Here is a 23,900-nt window from a genome sequence, read left to right as displayed (position 1 = left end):
AGGTCCTCAGCGGAGGCCAGAATTACCATCTCATCCTCAGACACACAGCTTGCAGGTAGCGGTGGTGTGGGTGCCACCGCAATTTACTTTTATTGGGGGGGGGGGGTCTTTTTCGATTTCTCACGCTGTTCCTTGGGATTCTCTAGCTGGGAGGGCTTCTTTGATTCGTTCTCCATGGCTCAGGAGGACCTTTAAGCCCTACGACCAGCAACCTGTGACTGCTACAGTCACTGGCGGGTGTCTGCTTTGCCAGTGGTAGGAACCTGGAAAGTGAGTGACCGAAGGGACCCCTTCCGAGCAAGAGGAGCCGAAGAAGACTTACGCTTCTCTGGCTTAGAAGTGGGGACTATTGTACCCTACGGTTGAGGAAGTGCTGCTCCCGAAGTAGGTGGTGCAGGAGCAATAGTAGTTAAAATGGCAGCGTAAGATGTTGTCATGTGCACGGGATGGAGCCTTTCAAATTTCCTTTTAGCCTCAGTGTAAGTCAGTCGGTCCACGCTCGTTTATTCCATTATTTTCCCTTCCTTCTGTAGACTCTTACAGTCCAGTGAGCAAGAGGAATGGTGCTCTCTGCAGCTGACACAGATGGGAGGTGGGACACATGGAGTATTGGGATGTGATGGACGACCACAATCTTGACATATGAGGCTAGAAGTATAGCGGGAAGACATACGGCCGAACTTCCAGTACTTAAAGCACCGCATGGGGGGAGGGATATATGGCTTGTCATCACAGCAGTAGACCATCACCTTCACCTTCTACGGTAATGTGTCACCCTCGAAAGCCAAGATGAAGGCACTGGTGGCAACCTGATTATCCCCAGGACCCTGGTGGATGCGCCGGATGAAATGGAGTTGGCACGCAGCTTGTCATTGGACTGTAGAAGAAGATCCCTGTGGAAGATAATATCCCGGACCATATTTAAGCTCTTATGGAGTGTGATAGTAACAAACATCCCACCTTCTGTCACAAGTGTGTAATGCCTGTGAGGCAGAGGAGGCTGTTGTTATCAAGACTGACCCAGACCGCATTTTGGACATGCCCTCCACATCCCCAAACTTGTCCTCTAAATGCTCTAAAAGAACTGAGGCTTCATGGACACAAAGGATTCTCCATCAGCCTGCATACATGCTAGGTACTGGGAAGAATAATATTCACTGCCATCCTAAGCCTGGCATTCCTCCCATGGTGTGGTCAGGGAGGGGAACAATTTAGGGTCATACTTCTGTGTGTTAAACTGATCCTGTGAACACTTAGAGACTGCTGGTGTTTGTATCACCAGCAAGAGATGATGTACTACGCTTCATTGCGTATCATCCGTCCTGATGCCACCCAGTCTGACCAGGGGCCCTCCCCAAGGGCACCACCTAGCCGCAGCAAAGGCCACCTGGCACGATGGCCTTTGCCGGGAGTCCCGACGCCCCAGGGGGATGAGCATCTACCCCTTGGCATATGTGGAGAGTTCACGGCACAGGCATAAGCAGAGCGATCCCTATGTGGTCAGGGGGCTACAACCAACAGGGTATATGGCGGCCCCACCACAACGGACAAGGTACCGTGCTGGATATGAGGTGCAAAGAAGTCCATGGTCACCGTCAGCACAGAAAGCGGCAGTGCATAGTGCACGGTGGAAAACGCACACAGGAAGGTATCCTCGCCCAAGAGATGGCGAATGAGTGAGATTGCAATGTAACAATGAGAAAGTGGGCTATAGATCTCAATGCACGATGGACGCGATGCACCATGTAAGGCGCCCTTCCCCAATTGGCTCGCTCTTCGGGAAAATTGGGAAGATGGAGGTCAAGTTCTACAGGCGACCATCATATAAAGACCAAAACGTGTGAGACTCCTTTCAGTTGCCTCTTATGACAGACAGGAATACTTTGGGCCTATTCTAACCCCCGGACCAGCAGGGGGAGTGGAACTGTGAGTTAACCCTGTGCATAGACTACAATAATGTAATCACAGACAAGTTATAAAGACGAATGAACAAAATTCTGAATTTTCTGTGTGAACTGCAACTTTTTGAGTAATTAAAATCTGCATGGTATGTTATACAAGTCATGACAGAGAAATGAATGTTCAAATAGTGTTATTCGGACAATAAAGAATGAGCATTCGATAAACACAGAACACCTGTTTGTAACTTCGCAGTAACAGGTTCAGTTGAGTGAGTGCAACTGTGTGTGAATGTTGAGTTGTAACTTCAGTTAAGTATGGGCTCACCTGTTATTTTGTTGCAAAGAAGTAGTAATATAATGCGTTAATTCAAAGACATTCTCTCATTCAATACTAGAGAACATTTTGATGTGACCTCTGAGCTCTGCACAGTCCCTGTATTTCCTCATTTTGAAGGTACATGTAGTATGTGGCCAGGTGAGGCATGTTACACAGGATACAAGGGGGGGGGGGGGGGCGGCACGTTGAGCCAAACACTGAATTATATACATCCATTACATGCATCTTTGTCATGCTCCATACTAGTTGGCTACACAACCCTCCACCACTGACACCTGTAAATTTCAAATTTATTTTATTCATGATACAAAATAACAAGTGTTGAGAAAGGGCCACAGGCCTGCATATGTACTGGGTGACCAAAATAACTGACTAGGAAAATATTTACAATAAGACTGATACAGGATTGACCATTGTTAATGAACATCACTGAGGACATTGGAAACGACCACTGTTTATGTCAATACAATGCTGTACTGTTGCACACTTGTAGCACCTCTGCCTGAGGGACAGGAGCAATAGCGTTTTCAATACTCAGCTGTAGTTTTTTACTACATGAGGATTATCTGAGAACACCTAAGCTTTCAACTTGCTCCACAACTAAAAATCACAGGGAGAGAGATCAGGTAATTGAGGTGGTCCGGAGACCGCACTGCCTCTGCTGACTGTCCTCACACAAAATGTCATGCACTCGCATTAACGTTGTCAAGGTGGTATGTACTGTATCCATACAGTCATTGATCTTCTGTGAGTTGATCCAGATATGGATAAAATAATTTTAGGGCATAGCAGCTGGAAAGACAACAGTTTGGCGAAAGAATCGTGTAACATTGTGCTCCAAACACCAATCTTTATGTTATGCAACAGCTCTTCAAAATACGGATGGGGATTTTCTGATGCATAGTGGAGCATGTTCTGAGTGTCTACATACCCCAGGCTGAAGGTATAAACTTCAGCTCGAAGACACCAGTGACTCTCCATGTTTAAGACTGAACTATGTCCAAGCAATGATACCTTCAAATTTCTTAAATGTCACACTGCTCAATATGATACCGACATGCTGGTTGAATGATGATATCACATCTGACTTGAGCAGAGAGATCGCTAGGGACATGCTACGACCTAGCCACAACATCCTATTACTCTGCTTAAAAACTGACAGTTTCACGAAATAGGAAGTTTGTAACCTGGGTTACAACCAATTGTTTACTCCCCCAATTCAAGCTCTGCTCCTAATTTCCACCTATAAACACTCTGAAAAGTCGTGGCATATTTGGAAAAATTGACGATTACTCGTGACAAGCAAGATTATACATTTCACTGCTGCACCACAAGCTACAGATAAGTCTGTCATCACAATCAGGTTTTTGCTTTCACATCTGCTGGCTTTGTCAACTCACAAACTGCTGCCTTCCAGCCTAACCTACACCTCAGGCTATGCTACAGCTCAGCCTGTCAACCAGATTTTTCACTTTTGTATTTGTTAGCTTCCGCCAATTCCAACCCACACTATTATCTTCCAACCTAACCTAAACCTCGGATTAAACTATAGACCTGTCTGTAACCACAACCAGGTTCTTTGTGGCAATTCATGCTGCAGGCTTGTGCCCCAGCCTAACATCATGCTCAGAGACATTTAAAAAAAAAAACAGCTCAACTAAAACTCCTGGAAATTGCAACAGTCTAACATTTGCGATGAACACAAATGTCACTGCTTCAATCTCACCAATTTAAGTACGCTGTCACACCCAAAGCCTAGATACACCCTCGGAAATAGCGATATGGAAACAGTGACATTCAGAATAAACCAGCCAAATATTTCTAGAAAGAATAGTACTACCATTATTGCTTTACTTGCAGAAATTTAAGATGTGCTCTTACATCCCAATCTAACTGTGTCCCTGGATAAAAAAGCACCAATATTTGAGACAAAATTATAGGTGAAGGCATAGCTCTGTTTATTTCTATACTGTACGTGTATTAATGTGCGTGTGTGCGTGCGCGCAAGCATATAGTCATGTTGTAATTGGCTGATTGGGTCATGTCTGCTGTGCTCACAGTGAGTGGCTAACAGCAGCAAACCGAGCACCCACAATCTTCAGTGTCTCTGAAGCTAATGGATAACGTATTTATACTTGCATATTCCAAAAATATGCAGTTTCGGCAATACAATAGATAAAGATTTCACCAAGATGTGTTTTTTGTGAACGGTCTGTTGTGCAGGAAGTCTGCTAGTGGTATATAAAAATTGACAATTTAAACAAAAGAAAATTTTATAAATAAAACCATATTCAAGTGAAATGGGTAACAGAAGGAACTGCAATAAAATCGACGAAAATATATAAAATTATGAATAAGATGAAGTTAAATCAAATTAAATAAGCTTTACATAACAATAATTAAAATTACATGGGCAATGATTCCAAATGAAAACGAAAAAATGGCAGAGAGAGTAAACAAACAGTTAATATTAAAACCAGCAAAGGATATACATACCAACTATCTGAAAAATTACCACAATACAATCACTTCAATGAAAGCATATAAAAAATACATAGCATCCAGTGAGTCTCAAAGCCACAACTTAGCCAAACAACTTAACTGCCACATACGGCACCATTCTGGAAGTTAATACTATGAGTAAGACTAGTGGATCATACAAAATTCTTTTTGTCAGTTATTCATTAAGAACGTAGAATAGAGCTGCAGCATGCGATATCAGGAACACTAACCTACACAATCATCTTGGTGGTTTCAAAAAGTTAATCCCAACCTTGGGGACATCCCTTATCGGGTGTTGCTTAAATCAACACTCATGTTCAAATGGAGAGCAAACTAAGAAACCAGTATTTTTTCGCTATGTGAAAAAACATCCTCACCAGAAATACAGACCACCAAAGATAGAACATCAGTTGACATTTCTCACTTGTATTTATAAGCAAAATATTGAAGTGCTTTACTTTAGAACAGTTGATGTTTCATTACTTTATTTTATTTGAAAGATAATCATTTTCTGATTAATTCTGAAACTGTATGTTCAAGTTGTTTTGTTATAGCCACTGAATGTAAATGTCGTGCGACTAGGGCCTGCTGTCGGGTAGACCGTTCGCCTGGTGCAAGTTTTTCGATTTGATGCCACTTTAGCAATGGTTCAAATGGCTCTGAGCACTACGGGACTCAACTGCTGAGGTCATTAGTCCCCTAGAACTTAGAACTAGTTAAACCTAACTAACCCAAGGACATCACAAACATCCATGCCCGAGGCAGGATTCGAACCTGCGACCGTAGCGGTCTTGCGGTTCCAGACTGCAGCGCCTTTAACCGCACGGCCACTTCAGCAACTTGTGGGTCGATGGGGATGAAATTAAGATTAGGACACCACAACACCCAGTCCCTGGATGGAGAAAATCTCCGACCCATCCAGGAGTTGAACCCAGACATTTAGGATTGACATTCTGTCGCGCTGACCACTCGGATACCGGGGGCGGACGCTATAGCCACTGATTTAGTTGTTATTTTGTTACATTATTTTCAAAAAATGCCAATTTCAAAATGTTCATTTAGATTAATAATACCATACAGTACTACATTTTCTGAAAACGAGAACTACCACTTCAGTTTAACTGGTTTTGGAAACAAAGTTCTTGCTCTAACGTTCTGTATCATATCCATATTGCAGTAAGAATTCTGCCATCTCAAAAGCACCAACCTGATATATTCTGAGTTTTAAAAGGGCTGTAAATCTAAGAGTACTACATAACCTACCTGAAAATCCAGAACATGTCACCACTCACCTCATTGGAATTGGAATGTCTCTCTCTCTTTCACACACACACACACACACACACACACACACACACACACACACACACACACACACACACAATTTTTTTAAAATAAATATGTGACCAATGTGACAGAATAAAAACATAAATTAACCAAGTTAGAACCAGTTTTTTGAGGAAAGACTATACGAAATGTCTTCTGACTACAGCTGCAGAAGAGTGAAGCACGTGCTGATTATAGCTTATCCATAATGGAATGGAAGTTCAACAAACTTTCCCAGTGTTTATGAAACCTGTTAAACTGGAAGTTGACGTTCTCATTTTGCAGGGAATGTTCTAAATGAAACTGATCAGCAGTTTAAAAAGTCTATTTTTTTTCTTTTATTTAATATCTCTATAAAAAAAAAATAAAAAACCTCTTGAAATTCTTAAAAAGAAATGCAACTCACAATGCCAAACCGAGGATATAATTTCAGCCATAAAATTATTATCTTTCAAACAAAATGAAGGAATATATCTTGAAATGTTGTGGAGGGAAGGAAAGAATTTTAGTACCTCAAGTATGCGACAAATGCCACCCAATGCACCATTTTCAAGACCAACTAAAATCCTTCCACTAGGAAGTAGCTCCTGTGAAACTTAGATCAGGCACTGGTTTAGGAGAGGCACTGAGAGGTTTAAAGTACGAGTTGGGTTGAATGATGCTTGCACGTCTAAGTTGTTAGTACAATGTCTGCAAAATGTGTATGTCCATGGTGGATTTCGTGCCGAGTTTGGCACACCGTACTAAACTATCGAGCAATTTCATTAACATAAAGATTACATTAAAGAAGCCAGGAGCACTCAGTTTTTTGTAGAACCAACATTAGGGCCTACACAGCTGAGATTAATTTTACAAAATCAAAGAATTCTCAGTTTAAAAACCAAGAACATAAAAAATCAAAATAATCATATGCAGCAGAAATGTACACTACTGGGATGATGGTACTATGATTTCAAGTACTCTATAGAATTTTAGGCTAATTATCGCTCCTTCATGAACTCATGATATATACCCAGGTAGAACCAACATAACTGCAACACAATGTGTCCCTCGAAGAAAGATACAGCAGTCTCCCCCCTCCCTTAGCAGCAATGTCTTTGTCATTGTCAAGAACAGCAGATATTACAGTGCCTTTACTGCTATTAACATAACAGATTCATCTTGTTCTTCTTACAAAACATCTAATAGGCTACAATAAACTAAACCAATGTTTTCTCCAACTAAGCCATTCAGTAATAAATGCACCAAATTTTCTACAACTCGATTATGAAGGACACAATGTAGCGAACGGCTTCCAATTGTAACCAGCAATCTTTCGATGTATGCCAGTCCTCTCCTTACGCAATACATATCAAAAGGCATGTGGTGACTTTCACACTGAAAGAGAACCTACCTCCGTGTCCATCGTAAACACCAAAAAACGCAGTTCCTGGGTCATCGGGTAACGACAGAATTTGCGTGTGAGCATCTTCCATGGTGATTCGCCATCCTTGCATACAGCTGGAGCCCACCTTAAGTTTAGAATTTTGACAACACGAGGACTCCTTGGTTGTCACCGGCTCCGAAAGTGTCTGCCCCATCCTATCCTAAAGGCGGTACCGGCAGCCACCAATGCTACCGGACCTCCCACCACCTGTAAAACAATATTTTCAGTTCCCTCGTTCTCGGACAACGGAGCAATCCACACGGTGGATATGTCTCGGGGTATCAATATGCAATTATCAATTCTACCACTGATAAATTTTTTCGTATTCTCCACTTAATCAGAAACCATCTGTACAAATTTCGCCGTTACTAACCTTCGGATAATGCTTCTCCTATAATTCAAAGTGATCTCATACACTGAAAGACCGCAGGTAACATGTAATTTACATTTCAGTTCAAGAAACGGAGAGGACATAAAGCATTCCACACTCTGAAAGCTAGAGTCATTGTTGGGTTCAGGTTTAGTGAAATCGTTAGCATATCATCTTACAACACTTTTTACTTCATAACATGGAATTATTTTCCTTTACCATACCTAACTGAAAAACATATGACAATAATTTCCCGTCAGAGACGTTACATAATTTCATCTTTCTAAACCCCTTGTTTTCGTGATACACTTCCCCGATTAGCCAAAGCAAACGCGTAGGAAAAATAAAACTAGAGTCTATCGCACAAAGATATATATAAACCATAGATATTTATAATCTCTACAACACAATCGAGTCGAATCGGTTAGCGATTGTCGGCGCGTACCGGTACATCTCCACAAGTTTCTTGATGGATTATTGGGAGTCGATTAATAATGTTGAACTGCCTGTAATTCTATGGCATAGTGGTCTGATCCCATGGGATAATCCATGATATTCCATCAAAGGTCTGCAGCGAGATTTGGCGAAAACAGTTTACGTTATTGTAGAAATACAATGAAGAAACGTACAATAACAGAATCTAAGCAAATTGACGAGTAAGCTAAAGAGTTGAAGTAAAATTAATAAGGTATAGCTCAAGTAAACATGGCGTAAATTACTGAGAATAAAGCATAGTACAGAAAAAATAAAATATTTATATATTGATCATCTTGAACAATTAAGAAGAATTATGGCTAACACGTTATAAATAGAAAATCTCAAAACACAAATTTGAATGAAATAAAAATTAACAAAAACATTAACTGATTAATCTTCATGTACTCATCAAGAGAGTAGAATGACTGATCCTCAAGGTATTTCCTTAGTTTATGTTTAAATTCAGATGATTCCTTAATGTGGTTTTAATGTCTCATGAAAGAAAACTGAAAACTTGGTGGCAAAATAGTCAACATTTTTTTGTACAAGACATAGATGGTTTGGATCCATATGTAAATAAAATTTTAGACCTTGAATTTTGATCATGATATGCAGTATTAGATTAAAAAGAGAATTGCTATTAGACACAAACATTATCTATTATGTGGCAGGGCATCAGAAGGCCACTTCCTGACAACAGTGTTACGGCGTGAGCTGGGATTATGAGGTCAAGCAGAGAGTGGGGTTGAGTGATCCTGTAGAGTGTTGGGCTGCAAATGAAATGTCATTCAATTAACATTCATTTATTGATGCGAGTTTTACTATCACGCCATCTTCCTCCTAGTGCTACCTAGCAGCGAACATGCTGAGTTTGCACTGCTTGAAAGTATGATGTGGCACACCAGTGCACAGCAAGGAACTTGATGTTGTTCGTTGTGGTCAGTGTTGGAGTCAATTCACTGGAGGATGCGGCGGCCATCCATTCCTGCAACTTGCCATGGCTGTGGACGTCCATCGGAGTCTCAGCACTCTCGGCCTGAGAAATCTGCATGCCCCTTTTGACAGTTGTAGAGATGCCATGTAGGCAGAAGACCCAGTAGCAACAAGTGGCAGTCATAGCATGCAGATGATAAGAGGCGGACTGATGACCTTAGCTGTTTAGTTCCCCTTAAACATCCCAACAACCACCACCACCAGATGATAAGACATTGCTTGTACTACCCCAGTAGTAACGATACAGGAGCCCAGAGCCTAAGTTGAACAGGTTATAGAGTTCTTCTTTCATGGAAGATCGGCCCAACCCCCATCCTCAGTCAGTCACAATTGTGATTGACAAGACTACCGCTTTCTGATCAGAAGACCACACTTGTAACAGTAGACTCCAAGTTGGGAGCAGCTTGTTGACGCTTGTGGAATTCACCAGATCATCCTGCAGCTTAATAGAACTGGTCTTTCATCGGAGTCTGTAACACTGATGGTACAGCCTCACTCTGAGAATGAGCTTGAAGAGGGTGGTGATCTTATAACAGGCAATGACGTGACCCCCTCCCCCCCACTCGCACGCTGGTGACCGAATGTGCTTTCGGTTTCTGAGCCTGTCAGTATTCTTGGCTCCTCTAGTGCTTAAGTTAAGAGTTTTAGAGTATTCCCTTATACGAAGTTTGCAATCTGAAAGGCGTTCTTATGGCATCTCAAGTGAAGTTATTACATTTAGCCTCGTTATAGTAGCACGATCTGGATGTTCTGTACTGTTGTCGAAGTGCTGAGTCAGCTGTTCTTGGCTTTGCTCTTGCAAAAACTGTGGAATGGGTTCTCAGCTTGTTTGTGCTTCAGGCTTCCCATGCTGATATTTGGTTACAACACTACAGCATACCTGGCAGATACACCCCACTTAGATGACTCTGTCGGCTCTAAACACAATTTTATTCCTGCATTTACTTGCTATTCTACTGTGCGACATTCCCCCATTTTTTATAAAATCTGCACAGAATTTTCACTTCATCCTACTAGTCTACGAGTCTTTTTATGCATCCTCCACGGAATATGCTTGTTATAAAAATCAAAGTCAATCTCAGAATTCTTAATCCCCTTAAAATATTGTACTAACTCCTACCCAATTCCTTACTCCTAATTCCTAGTGCTTAGACTAATGATTACCTCTAACTACTCCATAGGATTTCCAATCATACTGCCAAATCTACCAATAGGTATCTCGTACACATGTAATTCTGAGTGTTGTATACTTTTTCTCTTGCAGCAAACGTAAAACACACAAATGGCGACCAGAACCACTGTAGTACTTGTAGCTGAAATGCTTATAATTATGACCTGATTGCAGTGCTTCTCACAGTTCTGTTGGATGTGTTGAAACATATTCTCCAGAACTCTGCCCCTTCTTGGATCTGTGAGTTGTTTTACTGAGCAAACGATATCTTAATTTAAGGTACCATTTAAAAAGTTAGATTTTGGACTGGCAGTATCACTAATAGCTTCTCTGGCCAAAACAGTGAGGGGTGTGTGAACTTGATTAATGTTGTACCTGTAACTATTGCTGGTAAGCGAAAAGTTGTTCCAGTCATATTGCAAACTGTTCCAACTGTTAACATTCCACTACTTTTTAACTCCACTTAGGACATTCCATGTGGCTTCTTTCTTTGCCTGTCACATGGTTTTTTAACTCGCTGTTTCGCTACATCATCTGGAATTTTGTATTTGAAACAAATCCTTCCCTTGCATTTGCTCAAAATACGCAGTCTTAAAACTACATTTGCCCAACAGTTACTTAAAGATTGACTTCTCTTTCCAGTCCCATAGTTTCTAAACCCTTGCCTTTTTAAAACCATCTTCCTTGTGCTCCTCAACACTTTATCATGTGCATTGAATTTTGGTGATGCAGTATGCAGTTTAAGTGGTTCTACTTTCGTGTAAATAGATCCTTCCCACATTGTCTCACTTGCGGCTGTCCCCTTCGGCTGAAGCAATGTCTCTCCAGTTCGACTGTGGTTTTAAGAAAAACTACACGATGTTTTCTCTTACTTTGATTACCTATAACATTGTAAGTATCATTAAATTTATCCTCCTTTTGAGACACACGTTACTGAAAGGATTCAGTCTTTTCAGCTCGCTCATTAGTCTCACAAGATGTTTTTCTCTTTCTCTTCTCCTTCCATTGCCTCTTTGGAAAAAGCGACGCCACCTCAGGGGCGATAATCTGAGTCCTTCAGAAATAAATGCGCCTGTACTTCTTCATTATCCACAACATTCGCAGTACAAGTAACATCATTAATAGGTTTCTGATCATTTTTCATAGTATCTGCCTTGAAATCACTGTCTGCAGTCTCACTCTCCATGACGTAAAAACCAGTGGCAGATGTACTTCGCTGTACAGCTGGCAAAGGCTCCACAGCTGCAAACCAACAACCATTGTCACCCAATAGAGTAGATATTACTGCAACTAAATCACACACCTTAAGTACAACCCTACCACTTTAAAGTACTGTGGCTTGTGACATTGCACATGGCCCATTTGTCCACATCTGTAGCATCTGTCATCAGAGGAGAAAACACTTCGGCCACTCAGTTTCCAAGTCGCAAAATCTACTTCCTCTAACTGTGTGGTAATTATGATAGCTAAGGAAATGACTAGGATTCTTCATTCTTACCCTTCGCGACATATCCGCTGAAATACCACTCACAAATACACCCAAGGCCCTATTCTCAGCTTCCCATAAAAGGATTCCATGCGCCTCTGCATTGTGTGTTAATTAGTAAGTATGCATATTCAGCTTACGAAACCTGTCAGAGAATGCTTCTACTGATTCACTATGTTTCTGCATTAACCTTGTGAGGTTTTCTCTGAAAAATTTAGCACTGTTTTGCTTATGATAGCGTTTGGTTAGTGCTTCAGCCAGCTGCTTAAGCGTGTTTGCCTCATTAAGGTTTTCATGGTGTGTGACGTAAGTTTCAGCATCACCTGTTAACCATAACTGAGCCATATAAAGACATATGCATTTGGACAATTCCCTAAGCGAGCTGCTTCCTCAACATCGTCTATAAAAGATAACACATTCTCAGACGTTTTTCCAGAAAAAGGTGTAATGAGACTAGCTGTCCTAGGATCAACAGATGGAATAGGCACATTAAACGCGATCTTCGTATCCCCTTCTTGTTGTTGGATCAGCCCAGGTGCTGCATGTAATGCTTTTAATTTCCTTTGCATTTTTTCACTAGCCTGGTTTTGTTCTGTTTTATCCCAGATCAATGCAGCTACCTGAGTCTTCAAAACATCAACGATTTCACTCAAAGTTACTCAACATGTTTCTGGTCGTTGTGTAACTTCCATTTTGAACTACACTTAAGAACCAGTGGAATCCCTTTATACCAACGCAATATAAATAAGCAAAAAATAACAGTACTAATATTTCTTTCACTAATGAAATATTAAAAGCTTTGAGTAACCAGAGGTCACCTGTTGGATTTTTTTGATCTCTCAAAGGCTTTTGACTGGGTAAATCATGGAATACTTCTAGATAAGCTCAAGTACTGTGGTATGAGTGGGACAGAGCTCAAATGGTTTAAATCATACCTAACTGGAAGAGTGCAGAAAGTTGAAATAAGCAGTTCACATAATATGCAAAAGTCTGGTGATTTCTCAAACTGCGGAACAAACAAGAATGGGGTGCTGCAAGGTTTGGTCTTGGGTCCTCTGCTGTTCTTAATATATATATTAATGACTTGCCATTCTATATTCACGAAGATGCAAAGCTGGTACTTTTTGCCAATGATACAAGTATAGCTATCACACCCAACAGACAAGAATTAACTCATGAAATTGTAAACAATGTTTTTCAGAAAATCGTTAGGTGGTTCTTTGCAAGTGGGCTCTCATTAAACTCTAACAAAACACAGTACATACAGTTCCACACAGGAAATGGAATGACACCATTAATAAATATAGACTTCGATCAGAAATCAGTAGCTAAGGCAGAATATTCAAAATTTCTAGGTGTATGTATTGATGAGGGGTTGAACTGGAAAACACACAGAAGATCTGCTGAAACGTTTGAGTTCAGCTACTTATGCCGTTAGGGTCATTGCAAATTTTGGAGATATACATCTCAGTAAATTAGCTTACCATGCCTATTTTCATTCTCTGCTTTCGTATGGCATCATATTCTGGGGTAACTCATTATTGAGTAAAAGAGTGTTCATTGCACAAAAGCGAGTAATCAGAATAATTGCTGGAGCTCATCCAGGATCATCCTGCAGACACTTATTTAAAGAGCTAGAGATCTTCACTGTAGCCTCACAATATATATATATTCACTTATGAAATTTGTTATTAACAATCTGAACGAATTCAAAAGTAATAGCAGTGTACATGGCTACAACACTAGGAGAAAGGATGATCTCCACTACTCAAGGTTAAATCAAACTTTGGCTCAGAAGGGGGTAAACTGTGCTGCCACAAAAGTCTTTGGTCACTTATCTAATAGCATCAAAAGTCTGACAGATCGCCATATAGCATTTAAAAGGAAATTAAAAGAATTTCTTGATGGCAACTCCTTCTACTCATTAGATGAATTTTTGGATACAGTAAGTGGGTAATTTCCCCAATCCCACAAAAAATTAAAAATATTAAGTGTGATGTAATATTTTGTGTACTATAATATCTTGTATAGACCCTTTTTATTAACCTGACACGTTCCACATCATTACGAAGTGTTGTATTCATGATCTATGGAACAGGTACTAATCTAATCTAGTCTTATGTATAGTAGCCCAACGAGACTCACTACACTGGCATGCTTCATGGCCTAATCATCTACAGGTTTCTCACATTGCTCACACTGCTTCACAACACTGTAATTCGTGTCCTGATAAAGTTACAAAACTGGCACTTAGTCGGGTATCACTATTCTTCCCTACAGTTACCTCTGAACTGTGATAGGTCTGCAGGCTCGTGTGGCCTATACAATGTCGCTTTCAAATTACTGTGCGATCCTTCTGACTCAACATGGCTCCAAAACCAAAGAAACAGTAAACTGATCAATAAAAATTGGTTACTCACCACACCACATGGGGATGGATACCGATGGTTGCTGATGTACAGGTGCTGCTTGTAGATGGCAGCCAGAGCTGACACTAGTACCTCAGACACTCACCATGTAGGGTTTCAAATTCTTCCCCCATGACACAGCATGTGAGAACTACCTTCTGACGAGAATGTTTTGTGTGCTGATGCTAATTTTATGTGGCAGCTCCACTTCTTGACATCAATGTTTCGTGTCAGGCCATCAGAAAGCCACTTTCTGACACCAGTGTTACGACTATTGCCGTGGTCGTGTTGTTATCAGGAGGTCAAGTGAAGAGCGGCGATGAGCGCTCCTGTAGAGCGCTGGTGCGCCAACAAAACATCGTTCAATTAGCAATCATTTACTCGCGAGAGTTTTGCAACCATTCCATCTTCTTCCCAGCCCTGCCTAGCAGCGACCGTGTTGAGTCCACACTGCTTGAAACCTCGAGGTGGCACATCAGTGCCATTGAGGAACTTGCTGAACACAGGTCCTGACATTACCTGTGATCAGTGCTGCAGCCCCATCGCAGGAGGGTGCAGCAGCCATGCGTCCCTGCTGCCTGGCGTGGCTTTGGATGTCTGTCAGAGCCTAAGCACTCTCAATGAGTGAAATTGCACTTAAGCTCGGACTGAGAAATTTGCGTCGGCCGCTGTGGCCGAGCGATTCTAGGCGCTTCAGTCCGGAACCGCGCTGCTGCTATGGTCGCAGGTTCGAATCCTGCCTCAGGCATGGATGTGTGTGATGTCCTTAGGTTAGTTAGGTTTAAGTAGTTCTAATTCTAGGGGACTGATGACCTCAGATGTTAAGTTCCATAGTGCTTAGAGCCTTTTTTTTAAAAAATTTGCATGTCCCTGTTGTCAGTTATGAAGATGGCATGTAGGTGGAAGATCCAGTAGCAACACAATGGACAACCTGAGTGGTGGTCCCAGCATACAGTTGGTAAGGCGGCACTTGTACTGCCACAGCAGCAGTGACACAGATGCCCAGCTTCTAAGTTGAACAGCCTGCAGATGGTAGATCATTTCTTCATCCACAGAAGATTGGCCTGGCCACTATCCTCAGACAGTGACTATTCTGACTGGTAGGACTGTGACTTGCATATCAAAAGTCCCCTCCAAAGTCAGTCAGCTGTGGCATTATAGCAGTGTATTCCAAGTTGATGGATAGCCTGTAGACATTTGTTGAATGTTGAATTCACTAGAGCATCCTGCAACGTAATAGAGCTGGTCTTTCATCGGTATCCGTAATGAATATGGGATGCCCTAACTGTGAGGCGATGACCCCCCCCCCCCCCCAGGCTCAGAAAACGAGAGCACGTTCAGTTACCAGCGTGGGGGGGGGGGGGGGGAGGAATCGTGTCATCACTGGTGGCCGAATGTGCTCTCGTTTTCGGAGCTTGTCAGCCCTTTTGGCTGCTCTTGTATTGAACAGGGTTTCATTGCGTTTCTTTATACGAAGCTTGCAGCTTGAAAGGCATTCTTATGATATCTCTTAGTGAAATAACTACATTTAGCCTTATTACAGTAGCATGTTCTGTTTGAACTGCACTGTTGTCAAAGTGCTGAATCTGTTTCTCTTGGCTTCGATCTCACAAAGTCTTATGAAATGGGCTTCCAGTTTGTACTTTGCGCCTCTCATGTTGACATTCATTTATGACACAGTTGCATAGTTGGCACTTGCACCCCACGTATCTGGCTCCGTCAAATCTTAACAAAATCCTGTTCTTGCACTCACTTATTATTCTACTGTGCAACACATCAAAGAAAATAATTATTGAGATGTGGTGGTTAATGGAACAGGTTTATGCAAGAATATCTTGGATGAATGCTATTCATAATTCTAACTGCTCTCTTTTGAGGAATAAAGAATATTCTGGCTAAAGGTTGATTCCCCCAAGAAATTATACCATATGTCATGACAGAGTGAAAAGAGGCAAAATAAGCAGCTTTGATAGCATTAATATTACCAACTTGGGTAATTACCTACAGGGCATCGAGCCGTGTGGCCCGATCAGCGATATTCCCGCCGCCTGTATGGGTCATTTTTCTGGTGGTGTGTGCAGAGCGCTCGGTGGCACCACCTACCGGGACGATCGGGGAGTGAGGGGTAAGGTCTAGCAAGTAATGAGAATTTTGCTTTGGTATGCCTAGCAGTAACGTCGTTTGGGAAATCTGGCGGACAGTACAGGCGCCGTGTGAGGCAGCAGGAAGAGCACATCTAAAAGGGGCTGTTTAGCCAGGTGATGGCGCCGTAGCAAATATCGCCAGGATGGGAGCAGTCACGTTACTGGGAATCCGTTGGTGTATTTCGCTCCCTGCATGTCTCCTGGCACTGGGATATGTGGCGGCTGGCTTCGTCGAACAAGCAAGAGGGTGAGGGCCTTGCTTGTGCTGCAAATAGTGGCCAGAATCGACTACTCGGTTCAGTGCTGTTGACTTCATTTTCTTGGCCAGCTGTTGCTACTCCTAGTGAGTCTGTCCTCAAACGTGTTAATTTCTGTTTGCTTAGTACGCAAGGTTCTAGTGAGAGCTGTAATGATGTGATGACTAACATTTATTAGGGCCTGCAGTGCTGATACATTCTGTTTGTAGATTGCTACTATCAGTGTTAACCGCCATTGGAAACACTTTGGCTGGTCCTTCTCTGAGTGCCACCTGGTTATTGTATTTATATCACACAACGGAGTTAAGCTGCCCAATTGCTATAGATACACATGGATAAAATTTTCCTGAATATATTTTGCTGCAAATTGCAATAACATTACTGTTTCTATCTGAAGTGATAGTGAGTCTGAGAGACACGTGTCTAATTCTAAATGAGTAGTTTCATAAATTCTTATAAGTTACTGAGAGGCCAGGTGCTATTACTGTTTAAATAGTTTGAAACTGATTCTATTAATGAAAGTACAAGAATTCCTCGTTAAATTTTAGTAAATTGTTTTTCAGGTTGATCATAGCGATTGAGTAAATAAATTTTAACTCGATTCACCAAATGTGTAATAGGCCGTAAGTGCCGTGGTTTATGAATGTTTAAATTTTGAAGTAACTTGCTCTCACCTAAATGGTAATTTTAAAAATGTGTTGGTTTTATTTGTTGTTTGTCTTGTTTAAATGTGCCAAATAAATGTTCCGTGCAACTGTCGATGGTGATTGCTTGATGTGTCACTTGGTCCAGTCCTACCACCCCACGGCCTATTGTGCTGAGCTTGTGTCGTTGTGTAAAAATTGAATTCCATGCTGTGCTGACACATCATTGGTAGCAGAGTGTGGTTATATTTCTGGGTTCCTGGGTCAGGTATCACCATCCATTGTTGTATCTGGTGATAAATTAGGTTATTTATCTTAACTTGCATTTTTTTGTGTGAGCAATCTGTGTTAGCTGTATTATGTTACAGGACTATGAAGCCACTCACCCACAACCCCTGCGGTGTCCGGGACTGAGACATTTGGGGAAAGAGCAACAGGTTTACGAGCATAAGATACGTGGGGTTCCGACTGATGGGACGGTGACGGATCTGAGCGTGCGTTTGCGGGGAGTTTTGGACTGTCCAGTATGCCTCACTGGGGAAGGCATTGGTGAGGTAGGTTCGGTGTTGTCCATGTGTGCTGCATCAATTTCCAGTGGGTTGGAGAATCTCGAGTTTATGAGCATAGTAACCCTTCCCATACACAGATTAGCTGGGTTCAATCCCAGCTCATTCCTGGGTTAATAGATACAACATTTCCAGGTAAGATAATGTTCTGTTACATGTGGCTGTTTGGTAAATGATTAATATTGTAAATAGCCACCTAATTTAGTAGCAATTTTTAAATGTAATCTGCTTTGTGAAATAGTCGATCTTATCACACTCTCCAACAAACTGTGACAACATAGGCACATTATGACTGATTTGGAGCTGATTATCTCGTCGTTGAGCGCTCATAAGCTGCAATTGATTTAACTGACAATTCTGAAATTTATTACTCAATGGCAAGTTTGCTGTTGAATTTATGTATTAGAATGATTAATTTGTCACAGCAGCATTGGTGATCTGCAGGAAGTACAATTGCTTATTTACATAACTCTATTTCTGCATCCACTTTTGTAGTTCTTGGCTATATAAATATCCTGTTTCTATTATGCGAACTTTATTGATGTTATATTGGGGCATATATGGAAAATAAGTTGCCAGCTTTACAATGAACAACGAAAGTCCTTTTTATATTGCTGGAATAGAAATGTACCTATGGCATATGTGCAAACAGGAGGCTGTAGCTAATGTATATCACCTAAATGTTTGAAGATCAGTAACTACTGCATACAGAATTTTGGCTTGTGCAATCATTTGTGTAGTCTGGGAGAGAGGTGGATGTAACTGGAGACTTAACATGTTCACTGTGTTCTTCCTTGTTTTGTACAATCATCTTAGCTTAAAACTGTCAACTTTCTTTTCAGAATAAAAATACCTCTTCTCAAATGAAGTAGAATGAGCAGAACTGCAGATGGTGCTGCTTCAAAACTAGCATGACAGAGATTCAAGGAAGGAAGAAGAACTCCATTGGTTAAACAAACAGCACAGAACTAAAAATTAGGATTATAAAATAAAAATAAAACAAATTGTTTCAGAATAAAATATATTAATTCACATACACTATTTGATCAAAAGTATCCGGACACCTGGCTGAAAATGACTTACAAGTTTGTGGTGACCTCCATTGGTAATGTTGGAATTCAACGTTGTGTTGGCCCATCCTTAGCCTTAATGACAGTTTCCACTCTCGCAGGCATACGTTCACTCAGGTGCTGTATGGTTCGTTGGGGAATGGCAGTCCATTCTTCACGGAGTGCTGCACTGAGAAGAGGTATCGATGTCGGTTGGTGAGGCCTGGCACGAAGTAAGCATTCCAAAACATCCCAAAGGTGTTCTATAGGATTCAGTTCAGGACACTGTACAGGCCAGTCGATTACAGGGATGTTATTGCCGTGTAACGACTCCGCTACAGGCCGTGCATTATGAATAGGTGCTCGATGATGTTGAAAGATGCAATCGTCATTTCCGAATTGCTCTTCAACAGTGGGAGGCAAGAAGGTACTTAAAGCATCAATGTAGGCCTGTGCTGTGATAACGCCATGCAAAACAATAACAGGTACAAGCCCCCTCCATGAAAAACACGACCACAGTATAACACCACCGCCTCCGAAATTTACTGTTGGCACTTCACACGCTGGCAGATGACGTTCACTGGGCATTCGTCATATTTTCTCCCTTCCATCGGATCGCCATATTGTGTATTATGATTCATTACTCCACAGAACGTTTTTCCACTGTTCAGTTGTCCAATGTTTACGCTTCTTACTTCAAACGAGGCTTCGTTTGCCATTTACCAGTGTGATGTGTGGCTTATGAGCAGCTGCTAGAGCATGAAATCCAAGTTTTCTCACCTCCTGCTTAACTGTCATAGTACTTGCAGTGGATCGTGATGCAATTTGGAATTCCTGTGTGATGGTCTGGATAGACGTCTGAATATTACACATTATGACCCTCTTCAACTGTCGGCAGTCTCTGTCAGTCAACAGTCGAGGTCGGCCTGTACGCTTTTGTGCTGTACCTGTCCCTTCATGTTTCCACTTCACTGTCACATCGGAAACAGTGGACGAAGGGATGTTTAGGAGTGTGGATATCTCGCGTAGAGATGTATAACTCAAATGACAACCAATCACCTTACCACGTTCGAAGTCCGTGAGGCCCGTGGAGCGCCGCATTCTGCTGTCTCACGAATCTAATGACTACTAAGGTCGCTGATACGTAGTACGTGGCAGTAGGTGGCAGCATAATGCATCTAATATGAAAAACGCATGGTTTTGATCACGTAGTGTACATTTGCATATTTCACATACATTTAATTACAGCAGAAACTGAAGTAACTAAAACTGTGTCTAGTGCATATTTTCATTTGTCATATACTTCCTTGTAATAGTCCAAATGCTGTCCTCAACACCAATGAAATCTTCAGTGGACAGAAGGAAATTACAACAGGCAAAGTACCTGAGTATCTTATGTGAATGTGTGATATCTGCTCCTCCGGACAGATAGAATTCGCAGCTGTGATACATATTATGTAAATTGAAGTTGGATTGAGTAGGAAGGGAAGAAAATAGAAGGAACTTCGGGACTTTATGCAAAATCGGCGCAACAAGTGAAAATGTGTGTTGGAGCATGACTCGAACCTGGGATCTCCTGCATACTTGGCATTTGCGTTAACCACTGCACCATCAGAACACATGTTTATCGCAATTACGCTGACTATATTTGAATGCCTCCCAGCTGACCTACACTCCCACCAAGCACCACCTATCTGTAGTTCCCAGCCATGTCCTACATGTTCGCTACTTTGAGATTTCTGCAGGAGGTCGAACATAATTGTACATCCACAGTAATGATGGTGGACTCAGGGCCCATCAAGACGAATCAGTTATACAAATGTGTGGTGTCTGTTCTTTCAGAAAGCATGCAAGATAGTCTGCCAGTTCCGATAAACACTACATTCGGATGGACCAGTGGTTAACGCAAATCCTGGGTACATGTGCCAGTCCAGCATACGTTTTCATTTGTCGCCATTTATTCAGCATAAAGTCCAAGTGCAGCTAACGTCAATGATTGCTTCCATTTTCTCTCCTTTCTGCCCCCTCCACCTTCAGTTTACATAATATCTCCGTGTCAGTAATAGCTGGGTCATTGGTGAAACAGAGTCATTTCTGAAAGTAAGAAAAGTCTTACATGAGACAATTTGTGTGACACTTCAAGAGAATTTTAAATAATAGCTTGCCAGCCATTCCTTCCACATGCTGTGATTATGGAGATTCAATAACTAAAAAGTCCTGTTAGCTGAATGAGAAGTACTAATTCTCTTTTAACACACAAATATCTATTATTGTATAATAAATATGGGTGTGGTTACATGGATAGTGCTGATAGTTGAGAAACACAGAAGCTATATTTTACAGGGTGCCCGAGGAGAAATGCTCCATATTCAGGTACATAACAAGAATGATCATTTGGAGCAAAAAAGTCTAGCTAATATGGGATCACAAATGAATACCTTAAGAACTATGAGGTTTTCTTCATTTTCAATACATATCTCTTGGACTGCAAACTCTTTGGGAGGAGGTAGTATGGATCAAAACAAGAAAAATTATATAGTAAACATGGGTTCTAAAATGCATATCTTAAGAACTATGAGCACTTGTTCATTAGAAGAGATGTGTTCACAGCAGTAAAGGTGAACAAGTGCTCATAGTTCTTAAGGCATGCAATTTAGAGATCATTTCTACATTTTTTATTGCTTTGCTCCATTTATCACTTCTCAAAATGTGGAAAGCAAAGAGGTTGCAGTAGAAAAGGTCTATTTCATAGTATCGAAGATGAAGAAGTGCTTATATCTCTTAAGGTATGCATTTTAGAACCCAAGTCTAAAAGACTTTCTTGCTTTGAATGATCGTTCCTGTCATATCCCACAATATTAACCATTCCTCTTGGGGTACCATGTACTCAGCAAGAAAGTATCATCTCTTTCCTTTCTTCTTTTTTTTAAAAAAACGAGAAAGTACTGACTTTCCTGTTAATTTTGCTGTGTTAAATTTGCCTTGAGTAAACAAAAATCTTTTAATGTTAAAGAGAATAATGCTAGGCAGAAGACAATTAGGTTTCTCTGAAGCCTTAGGCCTGTACTCCTAAAATTTCCACTAAGAAATGGAAAGTTGTTCTCCCAAAGGTAGATAAGGGCGAATAATATTTTCTGCTATAATGAAATGTGGCTGGGTGAACTCGAGACATTTGCGCTCTATTAAACTTTTTGCTACAGGAAAAATCATAACATTGTTGTCTAAAACTGAAAAATGTGTTTATGCCAGCAGTACCCAAAACTCATGTGTTGTTTTTTTTTATTTTATTAGGTCTGTTTTGGCACAGTCTGCCAAAGCGAAGTACTTGCTTCTAAAACTGCAGTAGATGTAGCACATGCCAGATGAAAGAGACTACTTTGGCATGAATGGTCATTTTTATGTACCTAGTTTAAAGAAATAACATGACAGTATATTATTCAAAAGGTACTGATTTCAAATGAATATTGCTACATATAATAATAAATAATATATGTTGGGGATCGCAGAAGTAATCTCACCTGTCAGTCCTCCTGTGAGACACGAAATCTTGGTTTAAATTTTGAATCACTGTATTCTTCAAAATAACTGGGGCAACGTCTCAATTTCTTCTTCTTTTTCATTCTACCAAAATGTCGCTATCAGTGTCTGATTCTATAACCGTGGCTGCCATCATCAATACTTATTCTCCAGATGAACTTGTTAATCCGGCCTGAAATCATGGGTTTAAGTTATCACAAGTTCACACTCCGGTTAGGTGTTATTCTGGGCTTCCCGCTCTATTCCGAGAATACATCTTAACTGGATGTAACAAGAGTTTGTACAAATGACACTGTGGCACCTACTATCATACACACACGAACAGGGAACATAGGCACTTTTTGTGTTCAGAAATTGTTTTGAACGCAACTGAAATTAAAGTATGTTTGGGTCCCTAGTCTATTATTACCATTACTTTTGCCTTCTGTTTGAATTTCAGTAGTCACCACTCTTTATTTGTCTCTAAGGACAGTCTTCATAAGCTTCCTGTAGATCGTAATGTATGTCTATGCCATACATGTATGGAGACAAGTCATGTCCAAGTAATTATCGACCAATTTCTCTGATACCCATTCTATCGAAAGTAATAGAGCATTGCATGCAACTCCAAATCCATAAGCATCTATATGCCAACAACCTCCTTAGTGATTCTCAATATGGATTTAGACTTATGTTATCAACTTTGAAGGCAGTGAAAAATATTATTTCTTTCACTTTGTCTGCATTCGAATCCAAACTTTCTGTAAATGCCACACTTGTAGATCTAAGTAAAGCTTTCGATTCTGTCAACCACAGAAATCTATTAAATAAGCTCTGCTCATATGATTTTGAAGGCAAAGTACTATCTCTGATTACGTCTTATCTGAGTGAGAGAAAACAAATAGTACATTTTATCAGAAACAAATCAAACACTCTGGGTGTGCCACAAGGGTCCGTGCTTGGACCCTTGCTTTTCATAAATTATGTAAATGATTTGTCCAATATGATGCCTTGTAAGTCCATACTATACGCAGACGACACCATCTTTCTTACAATAGATAGGGCCTTGGCGATACTCAAGCACAAAAGTGCAGAACAACTCAGAATATCCAGTGTATGGTTTGGAACAAATGAATTACAAATTAACCACTCTATAACTGTAAACATTCTATTAAACCTATGTAACAGTGACAACTGTAGTTCCTCAGTTAAGCATTTTGGCATTCATATGGACCCAAAATTAACCTGGGAAACTCACACCAATTATGTATGCAAAAAGTTATCCCAAGTCACCTATCTGCTAAGCTCAGTACTTGTGTGACAGACG

General features: G+C 40.9%; 1 protein-coding gene across 2 annotated transcripts in view; it reads right to left on the bottom strand.

Moving 5' to 3' along the window:
* LOC126412851 (probable protein phosphatase 2C T23F11.1) overlaps positions 1-8,223 on the bottom strand; it is a 43,015-nt gene extending 34,792 nt beyond the window's left edge. Inside the window, exons 1-3 of one of the 2 annotated variants that reach the window (XM_050082708.1) lie at positions 8,087-8,223; positions 7,866-7,988; positions 7,460-7,699 (exon numbers count right to left, since the gene is read on the bottom strand). In XM_050082708.1, coding sequence (XP_049938665.1) covers positions 7,460-7,646 — 187 coding nt within the window. In that variant the 5' untranslated portion in view covers positions 7,647-7,699; positions 7,866-7,988; positions 8,087-8,223. Of the gene's footprint in view, positions 1-7,459; positions 7,700-7,865 lie in introns of both variants that reach the window. The other variant, XM_050082709.1, reaches the window with a different exon arrangement.
* Between the last annotated feature and the right edge of the window lie 15,677 nt (positions 8,224-23,900).

This window comes from Schistocerca serialis, chromosome 7, assembly GCF_023864345.2.
Source record: "Schistocerca serialis cubense isolate TAMUIC-IGC-003099 chromosome 7, iqSchSeri2.2, whole genome shotgun sequence".
NCBI classification, from domain to species: domain Eukaryota; kingdom Metazoa; phylum Arthropoda; class Insecta; order Orthoptera; family Acrididae; genus Schistocerca; species Schistocerca serialis.
This window is presented reverse-complemented; position numbering and strand designations above follow the sequence as displayed.